Raw genomic sequence first — 15,000 nt, 5'->3', positions numbered from 1 at the left:
ACGTTAGTTAGCATAGTATTGTTAAGTCTAAGAATATGTAGTACTGAGTGAAAGGTCGCTCATCTATTTTAGGAGGCACTTTTTCTCGTAAGATCTTATCCCATATTGTCTATTCTGTCATCCAAGAAACATCTGTTTATCTGTTAATGATTTGGAAGATAACACGCAGATGAAAAAAACGCTACACTCATCTTAAAACCCTCAATATTCTGGACACGCAAACCACTACTGGTTCAACTGAGTCCTTTTTTCTTAAGCTTTTTCTTGCTTGTCAGGTTTGGCATAGATCCGAAGAGGCTGACCGGATGGTTTTTTTACCACGGGAGCCAATCAGAAATGAGGCGAGTGCGACGCTCAACTTATTGCTCAAGTGATAACCATATTCTTGGAAATGCACTTCTTAGAAAACTACTTTCCAAGGTTCCGACTTGGTTGCCGGGTGCCAACCTCATTTCAATGATTTGTTACAGTATTATGTAACAGGACTCAGATTTCAACGATCCCTTAAGTAGAGATCTAGTTAATGTTTTGCATATGTTTTCACACTATCAAATGCAGTAAAACGATAAAAATTTAGTCGGTTGATTAAATGCTCAATAACTATTGGAAATCCAAAACCCCCTCAAACTGAACTGCTTTATTGTGTTAGATAAGACATTTTGGAGAATAATTCTCAAATACAACCACCATAATCAAAGAGGACTAAACGCACAATGATCGCTTTCTCGTACATTATTCTAGGTTCTGGTGAATATCGTAAATAAAAAACAATAAAAATAGAAACGAAGGGTTAAATCAGTATTTCAAATTAAACAACAAATCAAAAAGAAATTTGGCTGTCACATAATAATACTAAAATATTTTGCTAAAGTTTTCATCGGAGCCTCCCATGTACTACAACTGTAAAAAGGAGATTTCCTAACCGAGTCTGCGCGTTTCGGAAATTCCGAGTGATGATCTTAAGGTCAATTTTCTCGCCTCAGCAAAATGGAACTTAGAGCTGGGATTTTTTTATTTTTCCTTCTGGTTTTCTTCTGAGAGTGAAAAACAAACTTTTGATCTTTATTCTTCTCGACTTTTATATTAAACAATAAATATAACTAAAGGTATATGAAATCGTCTCATCCAAAAAAATTTTGTTTGTAGCGAGAGAGAATTCCAAAGAAAGATACATAGTACAGCGTACACACCTTTACCACTAAGACGTAATGTTTCCCGTGAGGCAGCTTATCCAGAAAGAAAGTCGAGTCCTCGCTGTTAAATCCAGCTGTGACAGATATGTCTCGAACAGCAAACGTTACCAGACCTCTTAAGGGGAAGTTCCACCCTTCCAGTTCACGCTACCATTGCAGACTAACCTCGTGGATGCACATTACCACCGTTGCCCACTCGGCTCCTCTCGAGGAGCGCATGGCCGCAGAGGTCCAGAGAACACGTAAAAAACGAGAGAGAGAGAGAGAGAGAGAGAGAGAGAGAGAGAGAGAGAGAGAGAGAGAGCGAGAGAGAGAAATCCCGTTGATGACACCTCTGATCAGACCGTCTACGTTATCAGGTTTGCATCCGCCACTAGTAAATAATCCCTCTTCAGTGTCAAATCCTTCGTTTTCTGTGTGGTAGGATTTGATGTCTTTGTGTTTCTCCATCTTCCTTAATGCCTTTTATAGTCTCTCCTTCCCTGTATACTTTTAGATCGATAAAAATTGATCAGTTATTCAGGACGAGATGGCAATGTGGGTTTTTTAAGTGTCACTGAGGTCTGTGGGGTGGGTGGGTCGGGGGCGAGGGCGTTGGGGGAAGGGTTAAGTAACTGCTTGTATAACCTCAACATCCTGGGTGGGGGGTTTGCTAGGCACGTATGTAGGACTGGGGGGTTGGGACTGTAGCGCAGGCGATGTTCCGGTGACGTAAATCATTGTGGGAGTATAAACTGATGTGACCAAAAACAAGAAGTTTTTGTGCGAAGACATCTTGGACCAACAAGAAATTTTGTGCAAAGACTGCTTGGATCAACAAGAAATTTTGTGTGAAGACAGCTTGGACCAACAAGAAATTTTGTGTGAAGACTACTTGGATCAACTAGAAATTTTGTGTGAAGATAATTTGGATCAACAAGAAATTTTGTGTGAAGACAACTTGGATCAACAAGAAATCTTGTGCGAAGACTACTTGGACCAACAAGAAATTTTGTGAGAAGACAACTTAGATCAACAAGAAATTTTGTGTGAAGACAACTTAGATCAACAAGAAATTTTGTGTTTAGACAACTTGGACCAACAAAAAATTTTGTATAAAGACAACTTGGACCAACAAGAAATTTTGTGTGAAGACAACTTGGACCAACAAGAAATTTTGTGTGAAGACTACTTGGGTCAACATGAAATTTTGTGTAAAGACAACTTGGATCAACAAGAAATTTTGTGTGAAAATTACTTGGAGCAACGAGAAATTTTGTGTGAAGACTATTTGGACCAACAAGAAATTTTGTGTGAAGACAACTTGGACCAACAAGAAATTTTTTGTGAAGACAACTTGGACCAAAAAGAAATTTTGTGTGAAGACAACTTGGACCAACAAGAAATTTTGTGTGAAGACAAATTGGACCAACAAGAAATTTTGTGTAAAGACAACTTGGACCAACAAGAAATTTTGTGTGAAGGCAACTTGGACCAACAAGAAATTTCGTATGAAAACAATTTGGACCAACAAGACGTTTTGTGTCAAGATATCTTTGAGCAAGAGGAAATTTTTTGTAAAGACAACTTGGACCAGCAGCAAGTTTTATGCGAAGACAACTTGAACCAGCAAATATTATATAAAGACAACTTGAGCCGACAAGAAATTAAAGACAACTTGGGTCATATAAAGACAACTTGGGGCAAGAAATTTTGTATAAAGACAACTTGGTCAACAAGAAATTTTGTATAAAGACAAGAAGTTTTTTATAAAGAGAACTTGGGCCGACAAGAAATTTTGTATAGAGACCACTTGGGTCAACAAAAAATTTTGTATAAAGACAACTTGGGCCGCCAAGAAATTTTGTATAAAGACAACTTGGGTCAACAAGAAATTTTGTATAAAGACAACTTGGGCAGACAAGAAATTTTGTATGAAGACAACTTGGGTCAACAAGAAATTTTGTATAAAGACAACTTGGGCCAACAAGAAATTTTGTATAAAGACAACTTGGGTCAACAAGAAATTTTGTATAAAGACAACTTGGGCCGACAAGAAATTTTTTATAAAGAGAACTTGGGCCGACAAGAAATTTTGTATAAAGACCAAGAAATTTTGTATAAAGGGTCAACAAAAATTTTGTATAAAGACAACAACAAGAAATTTTGTATAAAGACAACTTGGGTCAACAAGAAATTTTGTATAAAGACAACTTGGGTCAACAAGAAATTTTGTATAAAGACAACTTGGGCAGACAAGAAATTTTGTATAAAGACAACTTGGGTCAACAAGAAATTTTGTATAAAGACAACTTGGGCCAGCAAGAAATTTTGTATAAAGACAACTTGGGTCAACAAGAAATTTTGTATAAAGAGAACTTGGGCCAACAAGAAATTTTGTCAACAAGAAATTTTGTATAAAGACCACAAGAAATTTTGTTGACAATTTGGGTCAACAAGAAATTTTTGTATAAAGTCAACAAAAATTTTTATAAAGTCAACAAGAAATTTTGTATAAAGACAACTTGGGTCAACAAGAAATTTTGTACTTAAAGACAACTTGGTCAACAAAAATTTTGTATAAAGACAACTTGGGTCAACAAGAAATTTTGTATAAAGACAACTTGGGCAGACAAGAAATTTTGTATAAAGACAACTTGGGTCAACAAGAAATTTTGTATAAAGACAACTTGGGTCAACAAGAAATTTTGTATAAAGACAACTTGGGTCAACAAGAAATTTTGTATAAAGACAACTTGGGTCAACAAGAAATTTTGTATAACGACAACTTGGGCAGACAAGAAATTTTGTATAAAGACAACTTGGGTCAACAAGAAATTTTGTATAAAGACAACTTGGGCCAGCAAGAAATTTTGTATAAAGACAACTTGGGTCAACAAGAAATTTTGTATAAAGACCACTTGGGCTAACAAAAAATGTCCTCTTATACAACTTAGACTAACAAGTGAGTACTCAAAATGGTTGTAAAAAAAAAGTCTAGATATATATAGTAAATAAAAAGCCGCAAAATATTTTTGACTATTATTAGTGTTCGATTACTTTCTTCAGGGAATGACATAGTCACACCTCAGAGAAAAGGGTGGTAATTTTTCACTAGATTAACGTCATGTTTGTTAATTTCCAATAAAATTAGATTATCAATTTCCAAAATATTTCATTAGCATGAGAGATACAACACGTGCCTTTAATTAAACTAACTTAATCCTTTTGCTGGACTGATCATATGCTTTCCTATAATCAGTAGAATTAATTATCAGTAAAGATGTTAAACTGTGTTAATTAGTAGATTATCAGTCATATAATTTCCACGGCAAAAGTTCTGTGAACGAGAAAAATGTGGCCTTCAGTTCAGTTCTACAAATAGAAAAAAACTACCTGGGAGAAACAACTGTAAAAAAAAATGTACTATGATTTTTATCTGTAAATTTTTTTTCCTGCGAAGCAACCAGCAAACTTATATCATATAATGTTTTTCTGAGGAACAATGTAAATGTCACTCTAGGAGTGTAAATGTTTCCTGAGTTCGGGTATAGCAGTATAGCAATAATAGCAGCATAGCAATAATGTCTGGATACAGGTTATATAGACATTTAGTATGTGTTATTCTGAGGTGTCTTGACAGCAAAATTCTTGTTGGTCCGAATTGTTTTCAGTCAAAAAATCTTTTGGTCCGAGTTGTAGTACGAGGAACATTCTTTTTGGTCCAAGTTAGCTCAACAGAAAAATTCTTTATTTGCTGTCTCGACAGTGGTCAGATTTATATGAAAAGTGTGGTCAGAACTAACGAGGCACTAGTCTAAGTTCTTTGGTCAGAGTTTTGATCCTTACAGGTCCTTTCGTATGGCATTCTACCAACAACTAGTTTACTTTTAAAACACTATGAATAACAAGTCGAAACGACACGACAGTAATTGGCATCTGATGATATACAGGCATCATACTAGTGCGACGTAAAAGAATGCGAAGCGAACTGGTGTCTGGTTAGAGGGGCGATTGTGACAGGAGAGACGACACAGCCCTCCCAACATGAGGAGATTTCGGTAAAAATTATATCAACTTCCAACTTCATTATGATGTGGGTTCCTTTTCTTGTCAAACAGTGAATGGTCGATTGGTGATGTGATCGCTGGATGATTTTTCATTTTAGAAGTTGACTTTACATGTTAAATGTAATCGAAATCTGGGATATGAGAATATCGATTTAGGTACAGATAAGAAATACCCTTATTTCTTCACAAAAGTTTTTTAACCTTAAGTAGAGTGATTCCGTTATACAGCCATGGAAAACGGAGATTGAGTGATTCCATCTTATCATATTTTACCTCGTTTATGGATGCTTATGTTAGATTTAACCTGCCATATGCTGGCACAGGCTCTACTTATAGAACAGGGCGTACTATATTCCCCCGATTGTGCAGTTTTGCCCTGTTCCTTTTAGAATTTGCAATCAAGATATCTGCACGAATTACGTAGCGTGCTTCAGTCGGTCTTAACAGCAAGTGTGGAAGTCGTTAGTATTCTCTTTCACTACTTTTAATTATGCTCCCACATAAAATAAAGTTTAACTGAAATGTAAAGGAATATGCAAAATAAAAAAAAATTTAAATACTCAGCAAAGTATAATATAGACATAAATCTACAATTGATGATTATTCAAGCATCTATACAGAATTCTGGTAGACGGTTATATCTAAAACTAAATTTGCGACAATTAGAGATTACCAGAGCTTATCCAGGCAGGTAAGCGTGCAGATAAACAAAATAATTTACTCATTGCGTTGACTCAGAAGAAAAAGCCTTTAAAATATTTGTTCATTTTTTCCTACTTTATTCAGAACAGATTTCGGCAGATTCTTTCCATTAATGAGAAAAAAAATTTAGATTCACGTATATAAGAATGCAAAAAACTAAATAAATAATTTCTAGTGATGAAACATAACAAAATCTTCCGGTGTGTTTTGAAAGTGTTGGAAGTGATGACTACAACAAAAACACTCGCAAAGTGATGACTACAACAAAAACACTTTCAGTCATTATTGGTGGCAAAGTGTTTCCTTCCAAAACATTTTTGCGTGTCTTGTAGACTGTTATTAACTTCCTGAGCACCAAAAGCATCGTGATTAAGAACCACAAAACACTAAAGTAATGATTGTGGTATATGCTATTCTTAGAGTTAGTAACTAAGTCCCGGAGAGAGTGGAACACCTCCTAAAACATCAGATATTCTCCAGCTAAAATTAGTCGTGAAAGATGAAGCCAAGCAGAGCATCTGCACACGCTGGAAATTTGGAATACACAGCGAATGGTAATGGACAGCTGTTAATAGCTTTATCATGGCTTAAATGAGGGTTCGTAATTCATTTTGTAGGGATTCCAACGTATTTTCGGAGGCTGAAAACACCTACTTAAGTTCATTATAGTAATTTACTTGAGGTCATTTTCGAGGAAGAGTCGTAAATTTCTTTCGGGACTTGTAGCTAACCATCAATAACTTCAAAACCTTTTTATCATTACATTTTATTTTTCTGTAAAAGAAAACTGTTGTGCCGGATTTGTCTGTCCGTCCGCACTTTTTCTGTCCGCCCTCAGATCTTAAAAACTACTGAGGCTAGAGGGCTGCGAATTGGTACGTTGATCATCCGCCCTCCAATCATCAAACATGCCAAATTGCAGCCCTCTAGCCTTAGTAGTTTTAATTTTATTTAAGGTTAAATTTAGCCAAATCGTGCGTCTGGCAACGCTATAGGATAGACCCCACCGGGGCGTGGCTGAAAGCTTCATGGGCCGCGGCTCATACAGAAAACTCAATTGCGCCGAGGAAACTTCTGTTCATTTTTTAAAATAATCATTGATATCTTTTTCTTCATTCTTGATTCCTAAACTTAACTTTCCACGACGCTGGAGTTTAAAAAAAAACAAATGTTTTTGGATCCAATTTTACAGAAAGGAACAAAATTTCACTAATCAGTCAAAGCTCATCAGATCTGTTGGGTATCTTGCAATTGGGCCCCCAAGGCACTGAGGTTTGTATTCTTGTAAAAATTTACTTGTAGTTACATCACGTCCTAGAATCCACACGAACTCACCAGCTGGAGTCTACGTGATATAGATAGATCATTTATTTCCAACACTTACTTTGCAAATAGTTCTCTGTCGTATATTTGTCTTTTGGCGATTTTTTCCAGAGCGAAGATGAACAGATCTCTGAATGGTGTACTTCATTTGATCGTATCCTCGTTAGCAACAACCCCGCACATTTTGGTAACCATACATTACCTCTTTTTGAAAATAGCTTTTGATATTCAGAGAGGGCTTTGCATAACATCAGCTGAAGTAATGATGATAGTATCATCATCACCGCAACTGCTGATATCGACTTGTTAGAGGCACCGCAAAATAACCCTTATGACTTATCGTTCTCTAGAACCTGACCAGTGTTATGATGTAAGCCCCAGCTGAGGTGGGCTTCTAAACAACAGGTTTCTCCGGCAATTTTGATCCTAGAGGAAAAGAGGGTAAGAAATTATTAGAGGTGCCATTGTATGTGTGTAGAGACACAGAAAGGCGTCGCAAATTAGTAGACTTGCTGATGGTACAAACATGAACAAGTGCGTAGTAAGTCTTCGAGGGCGTTTTTTATGGCACCAAATACATATCAGAACCTTTCAAGAAATTAAATCAAAATCAATGGGTTGATTTAAAGGTAATACTTTTAAAAATTCTTGTTGCAAAAACTTAATTGGATTATCAGATTCTTTGTCACTGTTGAACTGACTGGCTGAGATTAAGTTGCTGGCCTCAAAACTGTTTTATAACTAAAAGAAAAAAAAATCTGAGAAGGGCTACAAAATGACTATGCGGTAACTCAAAAACCAGCGTAAGTATGGCACATATTACGTAATATATGGCTATTACGTTACGGCAATCTGCTCATCCCGCGTCCTCATCCTGTGATATATTTCAAAGAGGATGTGCGACACAATTACACAGTACTTGCAAAGTCATTGCAATCTTATAGTTTTATTCCTATATATACGTATTACATAATCCAACACAGTAGGTACTAGTTCAGTATCCTCTCAAAGATAAGCTTTGTGTGATCTATGTATATAAAAATGGATGTATGTATGTGTGTACGTGTGTATGTGTATGTTCCACATACACTCTGAAACGCATTGAGCAATTTCAACCAAACTTGGTATACATATGACTTACTATCTCGGAAAGAGCAGTGTGGGCATAAGACATCACTAGCACCAGAGGACAACAAAGGGGGTGGGGTTGGAAGGGCTTCCCTAAAACGGGGTTGGTTCTGCCAGTGAAACGGGGCTGGTTATTCCCGTAGACTTAATGACTTTACGAATTTGTCGTACCCGATTTCGGAATACGACTTACTGTCTGGAAAAGAATACTGTGGGGGTAAGACACCAGTGGCACCAAAGGGGGTGGGGGTTGGGAAGGGGGTGACAGAGAGAGAGAGAATGAGAGGGAGAGGAAGTGAGAGAGAGGGAGAGAGAGAGAGAGAGAGAGAGTAGAGGGGTGTTACATGGAGAAGAAAGGGGGAAAGAGACAGGAGGGTTGAGAGAGAAAGAGAGAGTTGGAGAAGAAAGAGGGAAAGAAACAGAGAGAGAGAGAGAGAGAGAGAGAGAGAGAGAGAGAGAGAGAGAGAGAGAGCGCAGAAGGGGTGTTAGGGAGAAGAAAGAGGGAAAGAGACAGGGATGGTTGAGAGAGAGAGAGAGAGAGAGAGAGAGAGAGAGAGAGAGAGAGAGAGAGAGAGTAGAGGGGCCATTATGGAGAAGAAAGAGGGAAAGAGTCAGGGAGGGTTGGAGAGAAAAAGAGAGGGAGAGAGCGAGAGAGGGAGAGAGCGAGAGAGAGAGAGAGAGTAGAGGGAGTGTTAGGGAGAAGAATGAGGGAAAAGAGAGAGAGAGAGAGAGAGAGAGAGAGAGAGAGAGAGAGAGAGAGAGAGAGAGAGAGAGAGAGAGCGTTGTTAGGGAGGAGAAAGAGGGAAAAGTGAGAGAGAGAGAGAGTAGAGGCGTTGTTAGGGAGGAGAAAGAGGGAAAAGTGAGAGAGAGAGAGAGTAGAGGCGTTGTTAGGGGAGGAGAAAGAGGGAAAAGTGAGAGAGAGAGAGAGAGAGAGAGAGAGAGAGAGAGAGAGAGAGAGAGAGAGAGAGAGAGAGTTTAGCATTTATCATTCAGAGTTTTCCCAGGCTGCGCCAGGTTGTCAGCTAGTAATAAATAATGATACTCGCAATTTAAAATTTCGGTAATAATTTCTCATACGTCGTTCTGCTACTCATGGTTAACGTTAGGATGTATTGTTGAAGCAAGTCGTAGATCTTTTAAGCAGGCCACAATCAATGGAAACAGCATGCACAGCTCTTCTGCGCTTTTACCAAAAGTTCTTCATAATACTTTGAATCAAATGATTCAGTCGACTTTCTCTGTTTGTACCCCGTTTTCACGCAGATCACCATTTTGCTTCAGCTGGCTTGATTTCTGAAAGATTTCCCTTCTACTTGAAAGTTTTCTATTGCAGGGAGTATGGCTGTATTATTCATTAACGTTGTATCACTATGAGATTTTGGTGGATGTCCTTAACGATTAAGAATGCATCTGAGAAAAGCAATGTACCAATACTGTATTTAGCAAGTCCTCCAACTATTCCAAGAGGTTTATCCTCAAAGTATCTAACTTATCGCTAGACGGAAAAACTGGAAAACCTAATATATACACACACACATATTATATATATATATATATATATATATATATATATATATATATATATATATATATATATATATATATATATATTTATATATAATGATAAGCAGGGCAGCGAGAAGACTGAAAATAATTTCTTCTGTTTATTTGCACCAATATTCGGGGAATCCCTTCGCATCATCAAGACTACAATGAAATAAATTTGTACAAACTTAAAAAAGTGATTTAATAGTTAATATTTATAAGATATTTATTCACATAATACAACAGTCTAGCTGAACGACTTTTGTATGGTGTAACTAATAATTAATAGCTAATTAAGCACGTTTTTAAAGATTGTACAAATTGATTTCTTGGCGTCCTGGTGACAGGAAGGGATTCCCGAGACACTGGTGTAGATAAAAAAAAAAAGTAAAAAATGCGCCGAAGTTTCTTCGGCGCAATTGAGTTTTCTGTACAGCCGGTACAGCGTATAGTCAAGGCCACCGAAAATAGATCTATCTTTAAGTGGTTTCGCTATAATGCTGCAAGAACCGCGGCCCATGAAACTTTAACCATGGCTCGGTGGTGGCCTACACTATATCGTTGCCAGAAGCACGTTTATGAATAAATTTAACATTACATTAAGTAAAAACTACTGAGGCTAGAGGGCTGCAATTTGGTATTTTGATGATTGGAGGGTGGATGATCAACATACCAATATGCAGCCCTTTAGTCTCAGTAGTTTTTAAGATCTGAGGGCCGACAGAAGAAGTGCGGACAGAAAAAAGTGCGGACGGACAGACAAAAGCCGGCTCAATAGTTTTCTTTTACAGAAAACTAACAAGTAAAAAAATGTGCCGTAGTTTCATCGGCGTAATCGAGTTTTCTGTACAGCGTATAATGCTGTATGAAACTCTCAGCCACGGCTCATGAAACTCTCAGCCGCGGCCCATGACATTTTCAGCCACGGTCCAATGGTGGCCTGTGTTGTTGGCATCTATAGAGGTGCCAGACGCAAGATCATGGCTAACTTTAACCTTAAATTAAATCAAAACTTATGAGGCTAGAGAGCTGCAATTTGGCATGTTTGATGATTGGAGAGTAGATGATCAACATGCTAATTTGAAGCCCTCTAGCCTCAGTAATTTTTAAGATCTGAGGGCGGACAGAAAAAGTGCGGACGGACAGACAAATAGCCATCTCAATAGTTTTCTTTTACAGAAAACTGAAAAGATGATTCCGGTCTTCTCACTGCCTCGTCTATTAATAAACTTCATCTCGCCAGGAGCGAAAATCTTGCAAGTTATATATACTCGTAAACATACATATCTATGTATATATTTATATGCATATATATACTGCATGTGTGCATGTGGGTCCATAACGTTTTTGGAGACCACCTGTGTCAAGAAATATTGTGCATGGCGCAATTTTAGCCAAAAATAATTTAGCTTCAGCAAATTCAATTTGTTCTCGACTGCTATTAAGTAAATCATCTGGAACTGACAATTTATTTTTAGGCAAATATCTTAGCCGGATATGATATGGTTTAAGAACTGTGATTAAGGAACTGTATTTTCAGACACGTATTGAAATGAGACTGACTGTTGTCTTGATCTATTTTCCTTGTAACTATAAATATTGTTGTTGTAGGCATGAATTACGTTCTGGATCTCATTTTCTCGTTTTTCCCAGCGCCCTTAATACTAAATGAAGTTTTGCTTTGTGTGAATCAGCATTATTTGACCCAAATTTACCATTCTGAACGCCTAATTTTACAAAAGGTAAAACTGATTGCTGGAATTAGGAAGGCTTCAAATTCTTACCTTGCAATGCGATCTAAATTGACCTAAAATCCCACAAAGAGAGATAGAGAGAGAGAGAGAGAGAGAGAGAGAGAGAGAGAGAGAGAGAGAGAGAGAGAGAGAGAGAGAGAGAGAGATTACAAATGTTTGGATTTTAATCTTAGCGGATGCTTTAATCATTAAATACTTTAGCTGCCCAACTTCATTTTTTTTAAGCAAACGGATACATGAAATTTGTGTTTGTTTTCGATTAGAATAAAGCTTGGTTTTTGATAGATATAAGGCTTAGTTTCTCATACATGTGCAACTTAGTTTTTTTTATGAGACTTCGTTTTTGTTAGATTTAAGGCTCCCTTTCTTACTGAAATAGTTTCTTGAATTGTTTTACTAAACCCGATAATGTGATTCAACCTTGCCGTCAGGGGACTGAAAAACAAGCGCCCAAAAAATCAGGTAGAAAATCATTTAGCCGGAGAATAATCGAAGATACATGACTATTATGACCTCTTGCTTTCCACTTTTAGAGCACCGCATAGCATTTGCAAGCACTCAACAAAAACTGGATTCCACAACCTCATCCAAGCATCAATTATAGCAGGAAAAAATGACAGGCCATCCATTATCTAAAGCGCTTTCTGCATTTAGCTGCTTAGCTTCACAGATCAGTTTCAGCTAAAGTTTAGCTCTTGACTTTTGCTTTTTCCCCCTTTTCTCAATGAAATTTCCTTATGAATGGCATTTTACAAATGATGGTGCGTGTTCTTAAGAGAATAATCGCGTATCGAATCAGTTCCTTCTGCGAATTGATTAATTTTGAAAAGGTTAACGTTATATTAAATCAAGCAAATCCTTGGTGGTCCAAAGAAAAAAAAAAGCTTTAATAGTTAGCGAAGGTAAAATTGCTACACAACGACAACAACAAAAAATTTCAATTATTGCTCCATCGTTCTGAAGAATGTTCTCTTGTGAGTTCATCTTATCATTTTTATTCGGTGTAGCCGAGTCCATTTCTAGTACATTTTAATCTTTAACGTCTCGCAAGGTCATCTGAATCTAGATATATGGTTATGATATATTCATACAATTTTATGTCAATTTATTTATGAATTTATGTCGATCGTCCAGAGCCACTGTGAGAAATTCCAATCTCTCTCTCCTCTCTCTCTCTCTCTCTCTCTCTCTCTCTCTCTCTCTCTCTTGCAGGAAGTTCTTGTTCTCTTATCTTCTATTCTCTCTCTTATTCACTTTTCATATTTATAAGCTCTCACACACACACACACTTATATATATATGTATATATATATATATATATATATATATATATATATATATATATATATATATATATATATATATATATATATATATATATATGTATATATATAGAGAGAGAGAGAGAGAGAGAGAGAGAGAGAGAGAGAGAGAGAGAGAGAGAGAGAGAGAGTTTTGCCAAATGCTAATACACGCACGGCATTTAATTACAAGGTTTCTTACTACATTTTTTTATAACTTCCTCAAGATCTCAAGGTTGAAACTTTCAAGGGACACACAAGAATTTCTACAATGCTGTTCAGATATTCATTTCAAAGCTGACAGCTGTTTCAGCCATTAACTTACAGTCTTTTTTAGGGCTACACTATATCACCAATGGCATGCTCCAATGCATAGGCGAGTAGCCTACAGCCAAAACCTGGTTGAAAAACAAGAACCATAAATGAAAATTTAACATTAATCTTACAGTTCAGACAAATGAAGATTAATCATTTTCAAATGTCAAGCTGTTTCTCCTTCAGTCCTCACACTCCATAGAGACACAAAAGTCTGCAGAAGATCAAGCGTTCAACACAAGTTATACTTGGAGGCTTTTTGCGCCTCATTCTAATTTAATTCTGCAAACCACGCTGATCCCAAACTTCTGGTATCCCCCAAGGCAACAATGCTCCCCATTACTATTTTTGGTTGTAGCTGCCTATATATTGGAGTATGGTTCCATTCTAGATCTAGTGAAGCCCTGAAGAAGGCCATAGATAATGGCTGAAATAACTGTCGGTTGTGGAATTAATAAATTGAATAACATGGCAATAGTGTTTGTTTGTTCCTTGAAGACTTTAGCCCTGAGAATCCTGTGAAGTAATAAAAAATATCGAAAATGTCATCAGCAATCTGTAGATGCTTCATATGCACTAGCAGGTGACGAAAACAAAAGATTGCTATGTCAAGAAAGACGTAAATAAAGCCTAGAAAGGTATATACATCCTGGATGGATGTGGAGAAGCCTAATCGTCTCAGAGACGTGGACATCAACGCTTACAGCCACCTGACATCCGCTCATGTGATGAGAAACACTGTCACCCTCAGGAGATGCGAGGAAGCTGGGGCCATCGAAGTTAAATTCGGAGGAGGTGTGAAAGACCGTTAATAGCGAGCTAAGAGTGACTTCGGATTTTTGGTCTCTTTCAGGAATCAGAGTATTAATGGTATAACAACCTTGCCTGTGAAAATTGTTGATCTTCCTTCTCCTGCGCTATTAATTTGACTTAAGTTTTCATTTTAGGTTCTTTCTCTTCAGTTAGTCTTTGGCCGTACCTCACACACATTGGTGTCCTAAAGTCCTAAAGTCCTAAAAAAATCCATAAGTTAATGGCTGAAACAGCTGTTGGTTTTTTAATTAATAAAATTAGCAATATAGTGGTAGTTTTCATTTGTCCACTGAAGTCGTCAGCATTGAGGACGGGAAGAATTACTAAACAAAATATTGGAAGTGTTGACTGAAATTTAGATATATATATAATATATATATTATATATATACTATATATATTTATATATAGTGAGAGAGGGATATATAATATATATATATATATATATATATATATATATATATATATATATATATATATATAGATATAGATAACAACAAACAATTAATACATAAATTATACATATTATATATATATATATATATATATATGTATAATATATGTATATAATATATATATATACATATGTGTGTATAATATATATATATATACTGTATTTTATATATTTATATATATATATATATATATATATATATATATATATATATATATATACTGTATATATATATATATATATAAAGGGTTTGTTGTTATAAACCTATCAATGTCAAGCAACGAAAGAGAGGAAGAGAAAGTGTCGAGAACTCCCCAAGGGCCAAGGCAGAGAGGCAAAATTACAGACAAACAGAGCAAGGAACTCCCCGAAAGAGAGAGAGAGAGAGAGAGAGAGAGAGAGAGAGGTGGTCACAGTGTCTAAC

The 15,000-nt window shown here is 36.5% G+C and overlaps 2 protein-coding genes across 3 annotated transcripts in view; one reads left to right on the top strand and one right to left on the bottom strand.

Moving 5' to 3' along the window:
• Positions 1-15,000, bottom strand: part of LOC136845814 (patched domain-containing protein 3-like) — a 170,901-nt gene that overhangs the window by 7,699 nt on the left and 148,202 nt on the right. The window contains exon 1 of one of the 2 annotated variants that reach the window (XM_067116180.1): positions 1,191-1,371. The exons of the other annotated variant lie outside the window; for it this stretch is intronic. The gene's annotated coding sequence lies outside the window, so the exon portion shown is untranslated. Of the gene's footprint in view, positions 1-1,190; positions 1,372-15,000 lie in introns of those variants that run through there. 2 annotated transcript variants of the gene reach the window in all.
• On the top strand, positions 1,366-4,102 carry LOC136845504 (cyclic AMP-inducible protein BP74-like). Its single transcript, XM_067115682.1, has 3 exons — positions 1,366-1,435; positions 2,195-2,875; positions 3,759-4,102. Exons 1-3 carry the CDS (start codon positions 1,366-1,368, stop codon positions 4,100-4,102), a joined length of 1,095 nt encoding a protein of 364 aa, XP_066971783.1.

Source organism: Macrobrachium rosenbergii, chromosome 14 (genome assembly GCF_040412425.1).
Source record: "Macrobrachium rosenbergii isolate ZJJX-2024 chromosome 14, ASM4041242v1, whole genome shotgun sequence".
In the NCBI taxonomy this organism is placed as follows: Eukaryota; Metazoa; Arthropoda; class Malacostraca; order Decapoda; family Palaemonidae; genus Macrobrachium; species Macrobrachium rosenbergii.
Note: the sequence above shows the minus strand (reverse complement) of the source record. Positions and strands in the feature narration are given on the sequence as shown.